General features: G+C 34.4%; 1 protein-coding gene across 2 annotated transcripts in view; it reads left to right on the top strand.

Moving 5' to 3' along the window:
* Positions 1-22,376, top strand: part of LOC128995103 (hairy/enhancer-of-split related with YRPW motif protein-like) — a 70,692-nt gene that overhangs the window by 18,665 nt on the left and 29,651 nt on the right. For both annotated transcript variants that reach the window (XM_054420004.1, XM_054420003.1), the window contains exon 2: positions 16,790-16,879. In XM_054420004.1, the coding sequence (XP_054275979.1) occupies positions 16,790-16,879 (90 nt within the window). The remainder of the gene's footprint in view (positions 1-16,789; positions 16,880-22,376) is intronic.

Genomic DNA, 22,376 nt, shown 5'->3' with positions numbered 1-22,376 from the left:
CGTTTCGGATTGTGGAATCTGACACCGTCTTCAGGTGATGAAATAAGAACATGACCAGATTAGTACAGTTCTCTTATTGTATAGGAGATTATTGTGAATATTTGCCATCATGCGTTGGTAAAACACAACATGACGTTTCGGGATGTAGTATATGATCCCATCGTCAGGGTAAAAGGAGTCTAGAAAATGACAAGCCTAAACACATTTCTACAAGAATAAGTGTAAGATACCTCTAAAGATTTGCCATGATAAGGATCAATTGAGGCCAGTTATAAGGTTAGTTCAATCTTGTTTATAATGAGGTCGTTTTCTTCCTACTAATAGCATCTTGTTGCTTAAAAACAATGATTTTACTATTTTAACTGAATAATATATATATATAACCAACCAATATGGTATATTTAACCAGATGCTTATATTTTGGTATTACAACCATGAAGTGAAGCACGAACCTAAAAAAAAGATAGAAACTTAGTCTACATCATCAGCTACTTTAATGTTACCAAAATAACCCATAAAACAATGGCTAAAGACAACTCTAACAAATCAGTACTCGTGATGAAAAGAATCACTTCAAACAGGAGTGATAGAAAATATTATTTTTTATTGTTACCCTTTTACAGCAAGCAAAAACTAATGTTTTCGTAAGGTAACGTTTAAAACATAGTTTAATATTACCATTTGTGTTGTAAACACAATTTATCACTAAAACTCGTGATTTGGATTAAACCTACATGACGAAAATAGTCACATTAGGCCATGGTAATGAAATAAATTACTACGAATATAAGTTTAGCTTTTCCCCTATGGGGGAAAATACATTTGAATAACTACGGAATATCAAAATGTGGGACAGAAAGTATGTGGTCGCCTGGGCAGTGTTTACTAGATCGGACAAGAATAGGTTGAGGCGTCGCCAACTCGTGCGGTTCGGCACGGGCCAACCGCTGGCTGTCCCACACTCACACACTCACATACCTGGCTACATAGTTGTGTATATCAGCACACGAGTCTGTGACTATGGAGCCTATACACTTTCCGTGTTAAAATTGTTACAAGTATGAAATGTACTGACGATTTCTGCAAACGCCAACTTGGTGACCAAGCCGAACTAAAAGGTGGAGGAATTTAAACGAGCAATTTTAACTCAAAAGCAACAAAACCCTACATATTTATGACATATGACTATTATTATTATCTATGACTGGAACGGGTGGCGTCGTCCTGTAATCCAGCTACTAGGAGGTCACGAATTGTAGATATTTATAGGCATGCACTGTGGATGCGATACTCCCTAGTGTGGATTAACGTCCGCACGGGTGAGTACTACGACTATCCTTAGTACTATCCTGATAATTAGGCCAATTCGTAATTACCAAGGGAAAAAAGTGGTTCGGATTTCACTATAAACTGTAGGTCCCTTAGTTGCCATTAGCTGTATGGGCTATTAATTAACAGCTGTGTCTAAGGAATGTCGGCCTTAGTCACTAAGAAGACTACAAGATCGCGCCACTCATCCTACACTCATCTCCATTCATACTTGGCTTAAAATACCTACTTTCTATGGTCGTTATTTCATAGAACAGTATTAACAGTATTTAGACCAGAAAGAACTAGTATGCAGCTGATATAGAAGTATACTATAGCAGCATTGTATGGATGAGAAAATGTATAATCTACGATTTCGTTTAGATTTTCTTATGACTCAAGTAATAATTGTTTAATCAATGTTCCTCTATCACCAAATGAGTAATTATCGAACAACAGTTCAATAATTTAAGACCCTAAGCTAGTTAAATTAATCTACAAATGATGAATTTCGTCAAATCGTGTTCTCTTGAATTCCATCTATTTTGTAGATGTATCTTGTATAATTGTTCTGTACGTCACGTCGTAATTTTAATTACCAAAACACCCAACCTGCATTATTTCCTAGACGTGCCCCATCAAATATATATACACTTAATTAACTTAACCTAAAAAAATTGTCAGTCATCCGTTATCTAAAGTTGATAAATTATTGAAACGTATTTATTAACACCTTGTATTCACGTGGTTTGGATTGGCATTCTTCTTGCATCCGTCCTTCAGTTGTCAGGTGATTGAGCGGAAGTGAGGAAAAATAACTGCACGTGCAACTTCGCATATTTTATCGGTTTCCACTGATTAAACACGTGCTAGTTCTAACGGGTTTGCTTTTAGAATAAAACTATGAATTGAACAATTCTAGCGTTCATGTTGTTCTTAATGAAGTATATTGTAAAAAAGTTATTATAAATTGTAATTACTGTTGTGCTGTATGAATATTAATTAGATTTTCATCACGTAAGAAATCGATCTGGACAGAATTGCTCCAGAGGTCAATATTTTATACAATGTATATAGTTAAAATAGTGTTTAACCTTGCTAGAGAGAAATTGAAAACATCGCAATGCTTTCTAAAATCTACATAAGTTTCACAAATAATGATTTTTACTGATCAATAAATTATATGTTTATACGAAAGCATTTTACAGGCAAATTATATAATGCAGGCTTTGTATAGAATGACTAGGCATTGTGTATAATGTTTCGACATTCTATAGAATGCCCACATGTGTGTCAGACAAAGTACAGTATAAAATAAAAATATTTATAAAAATATAATTGATTTAACAGGGTTAATTTGTTTTGTTTATAGTCAGGCTACGTTAATTTTAGTTAATTCAAGATTAGATTGGCTAATGTCAAAAAGAAGTAAAAATCTGTTTAAAAAATCCCCTGGTAAAACGAAATAATTTTATTTGGCTAGGTTAGTTTATTTTATGTTAGATGAATTAATGCCACACAAGCATACATAAGTCTGAATTTGAGCTCAATTTCATACCTGGTTCATTTTAGGCAATGTATAGAATGCTTAGTCATTCTATACTCTATGATTATTATACTTTGCCTTTAATATATATAATCTATGAGTATGCGTATTGCCATTGGTTTTATTGTTGTGCCCTGCCTTCTAGATTAGTTGTAAATTGGATGATCACGTGATACGTCCATGCATCACGTGATCGTCTCGCTGGTGTAGCGGGTGATTTAAAATTTAAATACCAAACGAGCTCTCGTCCCACTGCATTCGTCAACCGACAATCTCAATGTATAATATTGTAAAACATAGTTTAAAATGTATAGTGTTTGTTTCTACTGTGTCGCGTATTAATTTTTTAAGTACCTGTGAAAGTTTAATTGGAATTGTTTAGTAAGAATATGAGTAGTGTTGAGTTTTGAAAAAGAAGTAGCATTCATGTTGCTCATGCATAGATAATTCCACTTCTAGACAAACTAAATCAGGACTTTTATTGATTTTATATTTATGGAAGGCAAATAACATTGAATTTGATACAGTAGGTATCTAAAATACCCCCGCCGCAGCAAACCTGCAGACTAAGCGAATTTCAACTTGTCTGATTACATTTTTACTAAAATATTTCCATAAATAAGACATATTTATTCACTATTTAAATAACATTAGATTTAACGAGTGCTTAGGTTTGCTGCTACGGAGAAGGTAAAAAGTGTTTTTTGACCATACGTCAATAGTATAGGATGAAATAAATAAATTTGCCAAATTTTAGCAATATATATCCATAAACAAGTAAACTACAACAATTTTCATTTTCTCCATAAGAATAACATGGGAATTTTAAATAATTACACTATTTTTGAATTTTCTCCGTGACCGTTAGGCATACAACAGCGCTTCAATATACTAAATTATTTCTTTTTTTAAGCTCTACAAAACGGTTTAGAAAGAAATTGCAACATTTTTTGTTTTTAGGGTCAAAAATGGGAAAAACCCATTTTTACCCCATAAAACCCCCCACAAACCCCCGTTCCCATGGTCCGATTATGCTGGATCGCGAACTCGTTCGAATAAACGTAGGTTTACACGTTTGTACCAAATTTCATCAAAATCGGATCATTTTTGCTCGAGTTATCGCGCTAACGGACACACACACACACATATATATATATATATATATATATATATATATGAATTTAAACGGATGGTGTTTTTGGCCTCTAGGGACCTCAAAATGAAAAATTAAATCGGTCCCGGGCCCAGGTCTTACCATGAGTACTACGGTAATAGCTTATTCCCTATATGGGAAATTCGCTAAAAACTAAAAAAAATAAAAGAAATCAGGAATCGACATGAACGCTTTACCGCAATAAGATTTTTTAAAGAAATTCAATTTGGATTCAGCCAATTTACCTTCAAAATTATCATGTTATCCTCATGGACAAAAGATTAATTTACAATGAAACCGAATTTACTTAAACTAGCTGTTACCCACGGGCTTCACCCCGTTTGACTTCATAAGTATTAATAAAACTATTGATTGGTTAGGTTAAGCTAAAATAAACAAAACAGAATACATTAATACAAACAAATAATACACCTGATTTTAATAAGGTAATAAATTGAAAAAATAACAAACAAAATAAGTACAGCTGAAGTATTTTTAACATTAGGTGGATGGAAAGTTCCCTTTACAAAGGAATGAAGACCTTAAAGGACATCTTATGAAATAATGGATAGTTTTGCGCAAGGTTTCTCGTCATGACGAACTTATGTACATTGTATATGGTTTATTGGGGTGTGATTTCTTGTTTTCTCAAAAGTTCATGGGTACTTTGTGATTTATATTGATTAACCGTTTCGTTTTTAAGGAAACAGCTGTTTTCATGCATGAAGTAAAGATTTGATTAAAACATACACACCCCCAGACAATAAGAGAATTGTAAAATTAACTTATCTTATAGTCAGTTATTCGTTTATTGTTCTATGCATTGTAATTTTTGCAAAAATTAAGGAGAGAGAGAGAAAGAGAGAGAAAAATTCTTTATTTACAACAATTATTTTGCAGCAATACATAAAGAAAATCCTCCTTATTTTAAGTCCTTATTTTAAGGGTGAAGCCATTTATTTAGCTTCCAGTAAAACAGCTGTTGTAGCTTCTGCTTTAAATCTGCCAAAAAAAGTATCGACAGCTGATTACACTTCAATAGTTCATTATTTACAATTATTGAGTGCTTTGGATGGCATAAATAAAATATAGCCAGTTTTTGGGTTCGCTAAATCTTTTAGTAAACTAAACAAGTGCTAACAATTTATTTACGCAAATGTACAATTTAACCTGTGGTTCGGTTTTAAAGTGTTTGGATAAGATTTTTTTGATGGAAACTACCTCTGTTTCGTCATATAGTAGATATCGTATAACATACCTTAATTATATAACTGAACTCAACAAATATATTTTCAAATATTATACAACCCGAAATCACTGGAAAATCCAATTGTTATTATATAACCTACAACAATCATTATGTTAGTTATTCCAGTATTGTCGTATGAATTTCATATAATCGTTTTCCTATATAATACACCACTGCCAGCGACCATGTAACACGTCATAACGATGTCATTATGTAATTAAATAATTATCATCATTCCCCAGTGCCTTTTGTATCTCGTGGTGGCATAGTTTTCTCATTTATCAAATAAATAACATGTAATTAAAACAAGATATGTATTTGCTTTCGCTCTTCTAACAGAACCAAATACCCCCGCCGCAGCAAACCTGCAGACTACGAATTCCCATTTGCCTGGTTGGATTTTAACAAAAATATTCACTTAAAGATGTCAGCTTTATTTCCACCCAAAACTTAAACTCGAATCGTTGGCGAAAATAATACTTTCTACATTTATAGACAGTAAAAATGCTTTAGACCTGTTCCACCTAAAATCTATTAGGTAATTGATTAATTTTTTTACTAAATTAAGATTTCCAATAATTCATTAACAATAGTGATAAGATTAATTTTAGCAGTGTTTCCAACATGGACAGCTTTATATTGATAAGATAAATTTGAAGTACAATATTGAATAAATATTGTTTAACGAACGAAAAATAAACATTTTATCAGGAAAGTATAAATACACGTGCTTCCTGATGAACTCGTGTCTATAAATGAAGATAACCAATAGATATTTTTGTTCTAAATGTTTCTACAGGGTTGCTGAGATATTCAGACTAATTTCCTCATACTTTGGCAAATTGGTTATTCACTCTTTGGTGTAACTAGTGTAATAACACTGTGTGTTATATTTGGCTGTATTAATTCGTGGTGGGAATCACAGAATGAGAGAAACCGAATCAATCGGTTATTGTGTCCAAACAGACAACATAATCCGGTTATATTTTGATTCGGTTGAATTATTCTTTCCGAGCGATTCGGTGATTTGTTTATGAATATTAAAAGAATAATTCAAACAACGATAATGGTTTAATAATGTGCATATCAGAAATATTATCGATCCAACTTACTCCATATCAATGAATGTTCTACAATATAAATGAATTCCACTAACTATTGGACTTTTTACTCCAAAACTATTTCATTAAAAATATTACTTTTAAAAAAACCGAAAAAGATTAAATGAGGTGCGTAAATATTATTTGGTTTCTCGTCAGGTAAAATAATTATTATTTGGAACAAAAAATATTTATTGAAATTTTGATTCGGTGATTCATTCAATTAAATATCACCGATTGTCGATAAAAATAACCGACCGATTATTAGGTTATGGAAACCATTCGGCTGTCCCATCACTAGTCATTGATTATACCGAATATATATTCAATGGTAATACATTTACTAAACATATAACACCACGTGGCACTAACCTCATGCAGTGAATGAACGTGTGTTATTTATATGTGTGTGTGAGTGCGTGTGACGTAGTGACCACACGGCGTGACGTACGTGACGTACGTGACGTAACGTGTTGACAGTCACGTGGACAGCCGCAGTGATGGGCGTGGTCACGCGGCTCTGGTCCATCACATCACATGTTGTGCATAACAAATCATGCACATCACAAGTCACACACGTTCACATTGCAGTTGCATGACTTTGAGTTTTACCTCTTACTTTTACTGTTACAGTATTATCAATTCAGAAATGAGTTTTGAATGAAGTGAGATGCATTGTGTAGCTTGTTACCGACTAAGATCAGCTGTTTCATTAGCCAGGATCATTTAAAGCCCAATGATCAGGAACAGCTGGGTCCAGTTTCGAGCCATCAAAAAGCTAGTGACTTTTGATAGAGAGGTGCAATAATGTGAAATAAACTTTCCATTTCCAAGTAAAAATTTTTACTAATTTGGCCGACAGGATGTTTAGTAGAATATAGATTTATTAGTTTCGCTCCAACTATTTGAACAATCAGAACTGCAACTCAAAAATATTGTTGACCATTGCACCTTTTATGACTTCATAAACTATCAAACTATTGGAACGAAAAGGGATATTAGAACTTTGACTGCAGCAAATACTTCGAAATGTTCGTTAAAAATTTTTCCTCTTATAGAAAGAAAAGTAAATAAATATGGTCCATTTAGCTGAGTGGCTGGATGATTAAAACGTCCACTTGCAAACAATTAAACACCATATTTTAAAATTGTCTCCAGCTGACCAAATAAAGACAGCAAATCAATTACGAAGTATGTTAAATTCATTGTTAAACAATTTGTTAAATGAAAAAAAACACTAAGGTACAAGGAAACAACTGCAAAATAACAGAAACATAATAAATCGAACGATACATCAAGTGAAGGAAAATATAGAATGAAAACAAAATTCCGAATTAACATCTAGTAGATATGTAATTTTCGTGTTGAGTTGTTGCCAGTTTCAGAGAAGAAAACTTAGTTCAAATGAGCCACTGGCCAAGTTTTTTACTAAATTGCACTTCTCATTTGTAGGCTATAGGATTATAAAGTTTTTTTACAAAGCCATAAAAGAGAAAATTCTTGTAAAATATAGTACCTTTCATATCCTCATAAACTACCTAAAAAAACATTGTATTGTAAAATACTAAACCACCCCCAACCACCCACTACGTTTCTGGGGTTGTCAGATTCGCTTAAAAGTTAAACGTCAACGGCTTAACAAATGCCCTCACGTTTAAAATTTCCCCTTTAATTGCACTTTTTCCAATTTTCGCGAGTTTTTCTTCCTTTCTTTCAATTAATCGTTTTGGTTCCAAAGTTTAACTATGCATTCAAAGTTGCAATGAAACTTTTAGGAATTAAATATATAACACAAACGAATTTTTATTTCCAATTAGATAGAAAATCTGAAATCAGCTGACCTTCGTAATAGGGATTTCTAAAAATAGTCCTTACCTAAGGAACAGCTGATTTTAGTCAATAACAAAGGTGTACAGAAAATCTCACTCCATTCTACACTCACGTCCAGTTGCAACACTATCTTATTTTGCTACAATTAGAATATAGTATATTACGTTACTAGTCCTGAAAATAAGTGTTTACCGGACGAGTGTGGTCGTTCCCGTGCGAGACGAAGTCGAGTACGGGATTACCATACGAGTCCGGTACACACATTTTGGACGAGTTACGTACGATAGTTTACGCCATACTACTAAATCCGTACAAATCCTTATATATTTCTACCAACTAAAGGACTAAAAATCACTAGTCATAACCTCTCTTAGGGGTTATGTTTTCGTTATAACCACTCATTGCCACCTAAATACAGTATAATCAGCTGATTGGTGTCCGGTAAAACTCATTGCAGTACAGTAGTACGCAATGAAACCCCATTTGAAAAAGCTGGCGGCAAACAGCTGTTTTCTGGACTAAATCCTTGCGTGGGAAGTTCGTCAAAATAATGTAGTGTGGCGTAAAACAAATTTCACCAGCTATAACAGCTGTGACACAGCAATAATGATGTTATACATTACATAGTTTTTTTCAATTACCCTCTATCATGTATGAATTCACAACAGACGGGCGTTGTTTACTCTCTATGGTGCAGTGCTATTAGAACGTCGACTATCAAATCAGCTGATCTGGGACCACGTGACTCTTATATCAGCTGATGTTTACAGTCCCACACGTGGTATAACGGCATTTTGTTATTTTCCATCGGTAATACATAACACTGTCGAGAGATAAGAATAAGTTTTGTCACGTTCTTGCTTTTTGTTTCAGTAACGCTTTTGTTTTATGGTTTTGTACTTTTTTTATCTCCATTATTCTCCATCGGGAAAGTGGATAAGTTTAAAACGTGCTGTTGATAGTTTTTGTTGTGAATATTGAAGTATGATTTTATCACTTCTTCAGTAATTACGAATGAAAAATCCATGGAAAAGTCTAGTTTTTATGTAAATTTCATTAACGAATGTTTTAGTTGCTGTGACTTTAGCTATTACAGCTCTAACTAAGCTGGAACTACAAAATGCAACTGTTAATCACCAATCAACAACACATTTATCAGTTATTAAATTTGCGTACATGTTCAATATGTTTTACCTGGACATACTCGTACATGTTGGGACACGAAAGGTAATGCACGTTTTATTTCAACTTCATATCTATTTAGAGCATAAAAACTAGTGGAATTATTTACTTCGATATTTCTCGTTTGCAAGAAAACGAACGCCGGTTTCCCTTGACACAATAACATTACAGCCAACAAGGCTGTCATCGAGAATCACTTAGCAACAGCTTGCGTGGGAAATGACAAATGTTATTGTTACAGTAGCAGTATGTGTGCGATTGTACCGAGTGCCATGTATAAAATGTGGCGCAGTATGCCGATTTACCTAATCCTATTTGGTTCTCTTGTTTCATGGTTTGTTTTGTTCTTATCTATGTGGTGGGTGTGGCAAAAGATAGTTGTTTGAATTATATGGGAAAACTATAATGAAGATACTGTGAATATGAATAATACGAAATCAAATTAACTATTTGTGGACCCAGTTTCAATGTACTGTACATATGCATATTTATATAGTTACGTTATTTAAGATTTAGTATTTGAAGAAGACCTAAAAGTTGTCGCACTCGAAGAAATACACTGGTCCACAACTTATATCAAGAGCATTCATTAAGATGTCATTAAATGGTTTACACTGTTAAAACCCTTTACAATATTATTAACACACTTTGGTACAGACACTTAACAACATTTCGACTCTTACGTTGTAAGTATTGTACTGTATACCTAAAAATATTCGAACCAATTTTAAATATGTATCGTATTCCTTTCTGTAACATTTGTTAAGTTTTATTAGAACCTCGATAGCAAGATCCTTGATAACAAGGGTCATTTTCAAATACCCGAGAAATTATTTTACCCCTAATCACATGTTAAACCTCAATAACAAGTCAACCTTGATAACAAGTCTTTTTTTATAATTCCTATGAGAGTAAAGGTTCTACTGTAAATCACTATGTTTATTTAATGTGTACAATTATCTAATTTCAGTTTCAAAAATCCCTTAAATTGCTTAAAATACGTAGAAAAAAATATATTTTTGACAAACTTTGGCGAAGTCCAAAAAATCGGGAACTCACTATATTTACGTAAAAATAATTTAATTTAATTGTCTGAAGTATCAATCAAATCTAATTCAATCCAAATTCCGATTACAACCTTCCAACCCGTGTTCGCGTTGAAGCGTGCCAGCGATCCTAGCCAAGCCACGCGTACTCGCTACACACTTCTGCCAACGTAATGTCACGTGATCAGTTTGTTACGTTGGTAGTAATGTCAGAGCGAAAATAGCTAATAAAATGTAGTACGTGATAAGGAAAGAGTGTATAACGTGTATAGATAAAAATGTGTAGTATGTCAAGTAACAAACTTAGGTTGGTAGCATTGTCGAAGCAAATAAAAAATCTGAAATATCAAATGAGTGTGGTATACAAGGATACAGTGAAGAAAACTACAGTATTTATTTACCATACGACTATACTCTGTTCACAAAATTTAGGCGGTTATAGGGGAAGAAATCTGTCCCCTCCACGTCGTGATCCTACCTTTAAAACATAGCTCAACAGCTGATATTTGTCAAAACGTAAATCAGCTGCAACATACATTAAAAAGAAGTGGTGGGGGAAATTCTCCTAAAATCACCTAAATATTGTAAACGGATTATATTACAACGCAGACCCTGTTGAAGGCACAGTCGGTCTCTGATTTACATAATTTAAGAGAATGACTATATTCATACGCTTTCTGTGACCGGTGTGATAATGTAATAAATTTTTCACAGATTTGTCCGTGTCAAACATCGCGTCTTCAGATAAAATTCTGTCAGAAATATCCCTTAGTTGTGTGCTAAGGTTAGGTTGATAAGGTCCAAATTGTTCATTGAACTAATTTGAACTTATTTTTAACCTTTTTTTTCAACCAAACATGAAAATAATGAACAGAAAAAATTTCCACAACAAAACTGCTGGTAATCAGTATGGGTTGGGGGAGGTCAAAATGTATTCACCACTACAAATTTTTAGTGATGGCACCTAATTTGATCTTATTTTTTCTCTATATGCTTCTTCCTCTAAACGAAAATAAAAAAAATAGTGGACAGGAACAAATTTTACTAGGAGTAAAAACCCGTTTTATCACAACTAAGTTGTATTTTGGAACCATAGACTATATGTTTTATCTATGGTAGAACTCAAATTGAAATGTTTTCTTTTGGGTCTGATTAGGTGTTAATTTTGCTTATCTCTTCGACCAATAATAAAAATTAAAGATCAGGGACCACTATTGTTCTTGAGGGAAGCTATAAAAATAGTTAAACTAATAAGAGGGCGTGGTAGGGTCAATATATTTTCTTATAAGCATAATTTATTTTGGTAAGAATTTATCATGCTTCTTCCTCTGACCAAACGTAAAAATGGTTAAAAGGGACATTATTTTTGGAGGGGTGGCGAAATTGGTTACATCACTGCAAGGATGTAGAGGTAGGTTGTGACCAGGGATGGCTGAAAATGTGACACGTGCCTCGATAACAGGTCAGGGTCGTACCAACCTACGCTCTCCCTAACAATAATTCCCTCCTCCTCCCTCCTCTCCCAACTTGTACCACGGCCGCTAATAGGGAAACATTGATTGTAAACGTGTGTTTTTACAGTGTACAGGGTAAAAACAGAAAAATGATGTTTAATGGTGTATTGTGTGATTAATTAACTTGTAATTATTTAGGTTTTGAATTTAAGATAATAATCATATTTTGGATAAAAGGAATTGATTCTTATCATGAAAAAATACTTTTAATCATTCACTTCGTACGTTAGGTTGCCATAACTTTGATGTTACATTTCTCATCTATCTTTAGACTTAGAGTATCTAAATATTTACCCCATATTTTATTCATGACATACTAGTCCCTTCTAGAAAGATTTTGATTTATTCAACCCACAAGTCTGTAGTCTAGTGTTTAAAAAAAAAAAAAAAATAATAATAATAAGTAGAGTCAATTTTTATCTTCTGAGAGGAACTAAATAAACATATTGCCTCTAAAATAGCAAACAAATAAGGGTCATAATTCTCTAGATATATAGCATATAGTTAATATAATATAAAATAGGCAGTTACAATCACCTTAAGTTTCTAGTGATACAGTTCACCAATACTGATAAAATACTGTTTGATATAAAAAAACCGTTGATAAATTTTTGAAAACTCTACAAAAGTCTATATATTTTACACGTTCACACCATTTTTCCAACCATAAACCGTTTTACTGCACAGTTCTGCGAAATCACCACAACATTCCTATGGTAAACATGCGTATTTCCCGAGGAATGTAAAAAGAGCGGAGAAACACCGTTATATTAGGCCGCTATCCAGGACTAGTCGCAATTATTCGTTACAATGGTAATACTTGCATACGGAAGTAGGGTGCGGTAATTATTCCATTGAGATATATTAGCTTTTCTCACGTAAGAAATATTTTTATCCAGACTAGAATAACAGCTGTTTGAAATCCACGGTTAATTGTAGTAAGCCTTGTAAAATTATTAAAATATTATAATTAACACGATAAAAAATAATGCAGTTCTTTAAAACAATCTAGTGCTTGTCTAGTGTTTAAAATCTTAACATTACTATAATTGATTTTAGAAGCGAAACTCTTTCTGTTAGCTTTTTCACGTAAGCAAAATGTTATGTTAGAAAAAACAGCTGTTTGAAATCCATGGTTAATTGTTAATGTTGCCAGCATTGTAAATTTATTGTAAGTATATTGTATTACACGATAACAAAAATAATACTGTATTTACTAAAGCCTAGTGTTTAAAATAATTATATTGATTACTTTCATAGATTTGAGAAACAAAAGACAATTTTACACTTCAGTTATTTTTATTTACCTTCTTTTTTAAATCACTAAAAAAAGTGGAACCCCTTAGCTGCCTAGTATCTACAATTGGCATTGATTTTAAAATACTGAATGGGTATAGTTTAGTAGTAACTTTCAGCAAAGTTTATTATACTTATATCGACCTACAGTACTTACATTTGGATACATTTAGATGCAAGGGAATGTCACAAAACAGTAGTGTAAAAATTAAATTAATGAAGAATCAAGTACTTTAGTTGTGTCAAATGACAAAGAGGGCCATACAAAAAAATCTGTCTCAAAAAATTTCCATTTTTTTAATGTTTCAACGCCAGAAACATGTTTCTCGTTATTTGTAAAGGAACAGTGCAAATTTTAGTCTAGTTGCCATAACGTCTAATGTCGTCCTCTGACAGTGACAAGTGGCATTTTGAATAACATCGTTTGGAATCGAACCAGCGACCTTCAGATTTGAAGGCAAGCACTATAAACACTCAGGTACCCAGACAATTCAGCTTTAGTCAGGCCCCTTTACCCGCAGCACATTATGTTAATTCAGCAGAAATAAAAAATCTAAATAAATATCCTGAGTTGTTATAATGGTTAAAATATTATGTTTACGTATATGTAGGTAGGCCTACTCTACACGATAGGTAGGTACCGTTAGGTAATTAAAATATTTTAATGTATTCACCTTTTTACGCTGTCATTAAATTAAAATTCATAACTATTAACATAACGAAACGTCTAAGCTCACAACAATATACAGAGTGAATTTTAAATGAGTTCCCCCCCTACTTTTTTCTACATTTCTTAAGATATCATCTCCGGACCACGTCAGATCATTGTTGAGTAGTAAGTACTTCATTTTGACTAGGTATACATTTTTGGCCGCCATCTTGGATCCGCCATATTGGATACAAAGTTTTTTTTTCAAATGTAAAGGTAGGGTTGTGACCCATTATTTCAAACTAGAATTTTACGCTGATTACAATGCCGCAATTAGTTTTTAAAAATCTTGATTCGTTCTAAATTTATGAGGACTTTTTATAACTTTATTTTTAGCCCATTTTAACATTGTGTATTAACAAACTAAGACCATAATCTCAAAATAGTGCTAGATAAAGATAAGTATACACCACCATTCATTGTCGACATATTTTCACTTGGTTATGACGGATGTAGGTTTTTCAGCCGCCATCTTGAAGCCGCCATTTTGAAATGTGATCAATTATTTTAAATATGAAGGTGGTGTTGTGACCCATCATTTTGAACTACTTTTTTATACTGGACTCAATGCTGCAATCCGTTTTGGTTATCAAGCTTTCTTGATGAAATATTAAAATACTCTTATTTAAAATTTCAATATTTCAAAATCCAAAGATGCAAATGAAAAACGGATTGCGGCATTGAGTTCAGCATAAAAAAGTAACTCAAAATGATGGGTCACAATACCACCTTCATATTTAAATTAATTGATCACATTTCAAAATGGCGGATCCAAGATGGCGGCTGAAAAAACTACATCCGTCATAACCAAGTGAAAATATGTCGACAATGAATGGTGGTGTATACTTATCTTTATCTAGCACTATTTTGAGATTATGGTCTTAGTTTGTAAATGCACAATGTTAAAATGCGCTAAAAATAAAGTTATAAAAACTTTAGAACGAATCAAGATTTTTAAAAACTAATTGCGGCATTGTAATCAGCGTAAAATTCTAGTTTGAAATAATGGGTCACAACCCTACCTTTACATTTGAAAAAAAAACTTTGTATCCAATATGGCGGATCCAAGATGGCGGCCAAAAATGTATACCCAGTCAAAATGAAGTACTTACTACTCAACAATGATCTGACGTGGTCCGGAGATGATATCTTAAGAAATGTAGAAAAAAGTAGGGGGGGAACTCATTTAAAATTCACCCTGTATAGTAAGATTCCAGTAAACTCTAACCTAAAGTAAACCGGTTGTAATTATCCACTAAATACCTCATAGTTTAACGATTCATTTACAAACTAGCGATTATTAGTTCAATCGATCGACCTTGATTGTTGAAATACGATAATCGAAAGCGGTAAACGATAATCGAACCGTGAAATTAGATACAGTCGTTACATTAACAGAACATACATGGGTGTAGTAACAACACCGTTACCTGATCGTTTGTTAGGATAATCTACGTGAAATACTACGCGATCGCCCTTTCTGTTACGATTACATCTTTCTCTCTGTAACCTTTGGTTATGCAATGCTTATCTTTTTCAATTATCGTTACCGGTTACCCATCGTAAAATCTATCATCATTGGAGGACCGAGGTTTGGTTTTTGAAGGTAAAGAGAATGATGCGGGATTGCTTAAGAAATATAGTTAGATAAACATGAATTTGCCAAACCATCACGTTTCAATAATACTACATCATTAAGTATTTGAAATAGTTTTAATTGATTATGGTTTGGGCTATTTAGATCATGTTTTTTGCCATTTCAACTCCACGCTTAGTTCTTTTAACGTCAACACCTTATATAATGTCCAATAACTGGTGACTGTAAAATTCACTCATAATGTGATACGTACGACAACCGAACTGATTCGTATGGCTCTACGATAACCACATTGATTTATGTGGCTTTACGATAGCCACACTGATTTCTGTGGCTTTACGATAACCACACTAATTTCTGTGGCTTTGCGATAACCACACTAATTCCTGTGGTTCTACGATAACCACATTGATTTATGTGGCTTTACGATAGCCACATTGATTTATGTGGCTTTACGATAGCCCCACTGATTTCTGTGGCTTTGCGATAACCACACTAATTCCTGTGGTTCTACGATAACCACATTGATTTCTGTTGCTTTACGATAGCCACACTGATTTCTGTGACTTTACGATAACCACATTGATTTATGTGGCTTTACGATAGCCGTGGATGTCTGTGGTTTTACGATAACCACACTTTTTCGTCACCTTTACGATAACCACATTGATTTCTGTGGCTCTAAGATAACCATATTGATTTCTGTGGCTTTGCGATAACCACACTGATTCGTATGGCTCTACGATAACCACACTGATTTCTGTGGCTTTACGATAACCACACTGATTTCTATGGCTCTACGATAACCACACTGATTTCTATGGCTCTACGATAACCACACTGATTTCTGTGGCTTTGCGATAGTCACACTGATTTCGATTTCTGTGGCTTTACGATAGCCACACTGATTCGTATGGCTCTAAGATAACCACACTTTTTTCTACAGCTTTATAGCCACACTGATTTCTACGGCAATGACCACATTGATTCATATTGATTTACGATAACACAGTGACGCTGAATCTAATACGACGATAAGGAAAATACCAAGGATATTATGTAAAATCAACTATGCAATAACCACATTGTCTCTAATTTTGACGACAGCTAAAAGACCCCAATGTTCATGACCACATTGACTCCGTTGTTTTAGGCTCCATTGACTTCTACGATAATCGACTGTCACATATACTTTAATTTTTCAGCATTACAGACTTCCATATTCTAGGACAACGCCACTGACCGATTGTTTGTTTCAGCAACAACGGGTCTACGAGTTCCAGAGCCGGCACTCCCCATTTCAAGGAGGAGACGCCCAGCCTCTACCGTTACTGTGACTCCGTCTCCGGGTGAGTCTTCTATTCTAATCTAATTTTTACGAAATTTAATGCCCTTCCCATATAGAAATTTCTGTATATAAAGTGATGAGATACCATTGTGACAAGGATTTTTCACCAAAAAGATGCATCTCGACCATTGTGAAGTGCACTTCTCAGTGAATCCAGAATTCTTAAAGACCCCAGAATATTTTTGAAGGTTTGTCAAACGTATACTACTGGAAAGGGCAAGAAAGGGAGAAAGTGAAGAAATTCCAAAAACCTCTGCTTCAAGAATCGAAGGGAGGAGACAAAATCCAGATGTTAGCGTTTACGTAATTACTTTTGAACTTCATAGACCAAGGAATAGGGTTAACCATCAATTGAAGTACAGTAGTCAAGACTGTTTGCGATTCCAGCTTTACTTGATCCAATAAACAATGTTCATTTGTGTAATGAAAAGAGGAAGAATACCAAAGTTTGACAAAATAAACACTATAAGCCATCCGTATCATACAAAGTTCCAACGTACAAATCTTCAGGATACAGTACAATACTTTCTAGCTGCACGGACTAAGATTTCAGTGGACTTTTCGCGCGCAGCGACATGATGGAGTTAGCCTTGACGAGGCCGCATGCTGCTCTGAAACCTGACACTTCCACTTATAGTATCAGGATCAGCATCACAGTAAGAGCATGCAGTAAATAAACTAAGCCTTGGCCATGAAAGCACGTGGGTGGCATTAGCACTTGGTCACTATAGTGGAGTTAGGAGTACATTGTGTTTGGTCAACTTAATCGAAAATATGAATGAGAATGAGTGTAAAATAAAGAGAGATGTGTTGTGTTGCTTACTGACTTTGACAAGCTGTGTCTTTAGTTATGGCAGTTAGAAAACCCCAAATGAACAAGGATAGTTTAAACCCATCAATGAATCACCAAGAGGTTTCAAACAACCAAAAAGTTGGCAATTTTCTCAAGAATTGACCAGTGACCTTCTGGTAGTATTCTACCCAAATTTGACATGTTAGGTAAGGACTTAGGTCTAATTAGGTTGATCCTAACCTTACCTACCTCTACAACCTCAGCTGTATACTATGCTCTCTGAGAACCAATGGCAAACTTCATGGCACTGACTAGAAAACCCAGGGGTTTTTAAGTCTACAATAGTCAAGGATTTCTTCGTCCAATTTCTAACCACAAATTTCTCATTTAGATTAATAAACGAGCACTACATCCCATCAACCATCTATTTGTTTTAAGTTCGGAATTGGAAATCTTAAAAATAACAACACATTTATGCAGAAACTCGTGATTAGAAAGAAAAAAATCTAGATTGACTTCGAAAAAAAATTGGACGAGTTTGCGAATGTTGAAGGAGGAAAGTTATTTACATAACTGGGCCAGTATTGGGAAATGGGGTCAATGTAGGCCTCTATTTACGTGAAAACAATTTGGCAAAGCCTTTGATATGGAGCCACGCGCGTTGGATGGCTGGCTTTGACAGGCGATAATATGGAGCTAATCCTAGCCCTGCCTGTAGCTGAGATGGAATTTTCACATCTCAATTGTGACATTATTGAGACCTGGTTATTGTCAATATTGGTCTCGTTGTGATAATTACTAAGAACTTTGCATATACCTTTGACCAAGGGTTTTATTAACTCTTGATCAAAACGCCACACACTACACTTGTGTTTAGTGAAGTTTATTCAACGCTGCCATTTTCTAACCCTGGTCCAAAATTTAAACATTGAATCCGCTTGAATAGCGTAGATGGTTTGGACACAAGACAAATACATTTAACACACGGTATTCAAATAAAAACATTTTGATATGCCTATTCCGAGTGCGCAACATTTTGTTATATAGATTAGGAAAGGCTTAAATTAAGGTTAGGTTAAAAGGTGTATAGTCAATGGTTAAACACAGTAGGGTAAGGCTAGGTTAGGTAAGGTTTTGTAGTGTTAGGCTAAGTTACGGATAATATAAAACTATCATAACCCAACACTAAAACATAACCTCTATGGTAATCTACTTTATCAATATACATACCTTAATCCCAACATTCTCGTGACATATTTCAGCAATTAGCATGCCAAAGCAAAGAACTTCTTACTTCACAAATTTTCTAACCTTGAAAACTGCAACAATACAAACAGGTGTAGAATCAGCTGATGCTATCACGTGCTCAGCTGTTCAAGGTCACGTGAAAGTCAGCCAATGGCTAATGGCTACATTTGTCAAACAACAGATTGCACTCACTTTATGAGCTACTGTGAAAGGTTATCTACAATCTAAACGTGTGTTTCAATATTAGATCGATGAACGATCAGCTGTTACGCACCTGTAGAGGGTTTATTGTATTGGTGAAATAAAACACGTTACTGTGAGATATGGTATCGTGGTAAAAGTGATAGTGGTAGTGGTGCAGTTCGACGAATTCCTTTCACCAAATTTACGGGTGAATGCTGTACTGTTAATGAATTGAAAGGAATCGGTATATCGGGATAAAAATGTAAATTAATTTACAAAAGACGAGTTTAAATTGATTTGGAACTACTTCAGGAATTTATATACGTCTGGTAAAGCACTTGCTCTGTTGTTTAAGCATCTACAGATTTGCATTTGAGTATCTAACAATCAAATCGCAGGTTATTAAAGGTAAATAGGTAAAAGGTATAAGGTACTATAATAGGTAAAAATGAGTCCCCCTCTATGAAATTAATAGTAAATAACAGGTCGTGTAAGTAATGAATAGCCTTATTACAAACAATGACAAATCACATTTAAATAACAAAACTGGCCTCATGAAGGTAGCAATGTGATTTGTATTAATCGAAAAATAATTACGGATGATGGCTGGAAATCAGCAATCTGGAAATTAGCTTTGGAAATAATAAACAATACAAATAACCCCACCCTAACCTATATGACTGTTTAGGGTAAGGTTTACCCTAATTACAACTTTAATTTCCACTCATATTTAGTTTCCAAACTGAAGTATTTCGTGTAGTTTTAACATAAAGGCTACCTTATAAATGTTACAATACACACACACGATAAAAGTGGTAAACTAGATAAGGATACACAAGGTAAGAAACGGAAACCTTAGAAACCCTTAAAACAACAAGGGTAGTTTTCTCTTTCAACGGATGATGAAAGTTGACGTAAGAAGGGAGGTGGTGTGACCCACATTCCTAAGTTCAATACTTCATTCAGAGCAGCGCCCACTTGCTCAATGAAATCACAAACCCACCCCACGGGGTTTTCCTTCTCTTGACAGTCCAGCATGAAATTTGATCACGAGTCCTAGAAGAACCATATGAAATAAATATTATGTTATATTTGGTTAGGTGACTCTCTTGACCTTCGTTTAACCTAATCTACAGCCTAACCCGCAACCTAGACATCCCATCTTTATGGACCAGCTGCTGCCTATATTTTATGAAAAAAGAATGTAGTTGTGTGAGCCAGTCACACAGAACGCGCTAGTGTCTACAATTCTATTTTATACCTTTTTTTGTTGCTGGCCAGGTTGATGGGTCATAACAGTTGCTATAACTCATCATAAGTCATTCTCTAAGTTTGAGTTGTGTATTCGGCAGAATTTAGTAATTTAGATCAGCACAATCTGTAGGTGGCTCACATTAACTACGACGATTTTGATCAAAAAGCTGGCTACAAATTTAACATGGGGATGGAATGTCTAGTTGTCTACAACCCAACCTACAACAACCTAACCTATCCAATCAAAAACATCAAAGACGACTATGATACAAACGTAATCATTGCTTAGTAACCTGTTCGTCCCTACCCTCAATACATCAACCGTTGCTAGTGTAACAGTATGTTGTGTCATAGACAGTAATTGTGTGTGTAAGGGTGTAGTTGTGTGTGTAAGGGTGAGACCTGACCTTCATCACATTGATCTGTCTGTACAAAGATGCATCTGCGTAGACGCGTGCATCGCATTTTACCCCTTCCACCATAACATTCGCCCACCCTCACCCTCTCACAATATCTGATAAAATGTTAAAGTTTACCTTCGTACTGACCGATTCATACTGGTTTTCTCAACATAAAATAAAAATACCCCCGCCGCAGCAAACCTGCAGACTAAGCGAATTTCCATTTGACTGATTGGATTTACATTGAAATGTCTACTTAAAAATATAACATTTATTCTTGATTTAAATAGAATTAGTTTAACAAGTACTTAGGTTTGCTGCATCAGGGAGGGTAAAACTGTTTTTTTTTTTTTTTTTGTAAAATGTGAATAGTTAGTAAGAAATAAAAACATTTTCCAAATTTGATTTAAATATGTTCACAAACAAGCAAACTACAACAGTTTACTTATTCTCCATAAGAATAACATGGGAATTTTAAATTTATAATTTTTTGGAATTTTCTCCGTAACCATTAGGCGCATAATAACGCTTCAATATACTAAATTTTTTTTTTTAAGCTCTACAAAATGGTTTGGAAAGAAATTGCTAAATTTTATGTTTTTTGGGTCAAAAATGGGGAAAACCTAATTTTACCCCATAAAACCCCCCGGAAACCCCCGTTCCCATGGTCCGATCATGCTGGATCGCGAACTCGTTCGAACAAACGTACGTTTACACGTTTGTACCAAATTTCATCAAAATCGGATCATTTTTGCTCGAGTTATCGTGCTGACGGACACACACACATATATATATATATATATGAATTTGAACGGATGGTGTTTTTGGCCTCTAGGGACCTCAAAACGAAAAAAAATCGGTCCCACGTCCAGGTCTTACCATGAGTACTACGGTAATAGCTTATTCCCTGTATGGGAAATTCGCTAATTAGCCACGTTTTAATATTCATTTTCGGATGAGTACCCCCACATTTTCAAATTCGTTCCATAAACTACATTTTCTTCTTATGTTAATAGTATCTCGTTTACATAGATCTAAACCTCAGCCAAAGCATACTCATTTTGCAAACTCTTGTCGCTTATTTCGACCATTTTATACTTGATCCCTGTATGGAACGCACTACATCTGTATTCAATTCGTTCAACTTATTGAGCAATACTAAATGAACCTGTAATTTACTTGGTTTTAATCAACGTCTCTATTCCCTTTATTTTCACTGTGCATTTTGTATTACTTATTCAACCCTTATTCGTTGCGTCATATGTACATTTTGTTCATACAGTTTTGTCACCATTCCGTAACCAACAGTTTTGTATTACTACTCAGCCCTTTCAGGTTGTATAAACTGTATTGTATACCACAATGATTGACCCCGTGCGTATGTAACAATCCGCGGTGTTCTAGTCTGGGATCACATCAGATCAGTGACGTCAGTTCGATGTGTCGTTGCTATGGAGACTTCCGACATCCCACAGGATTCGACCCATTTTCCCGCCTACACAGGCGTCTGCGAGTCGACACGCTGCAGTTATCGAATGATCAGTTATCGATAAGTCCACAGAGTAATCGACACGTCGATATATTTCGTTTCTTCAAACGATAGTTTTTGACACTAACGC

The sequence above is a fragment of the Macrosteles quadrilineatus genome, unplaced genomic scaffold, assembly GCF_028750875.1.
Source record: "Macrosteles quadrilineatus isolate MER2022 unplaced genomic scaffold, UCM_ALF_1.0 Scaffold_5__1_contigs__length_97177068, whole genome shotgun sequence".
Lineage (NCBI taxonomy): Eukaryota > Metazoa > Arthropoda > Insecta > Hemiptera > Cicadellidae > Macrosteles > Macrosteles quadrilineatus.
Note: the sequence above shows the minus strand (reverse complement) of the source record. Positions and strands in the feature narration are given on the sequence as shown.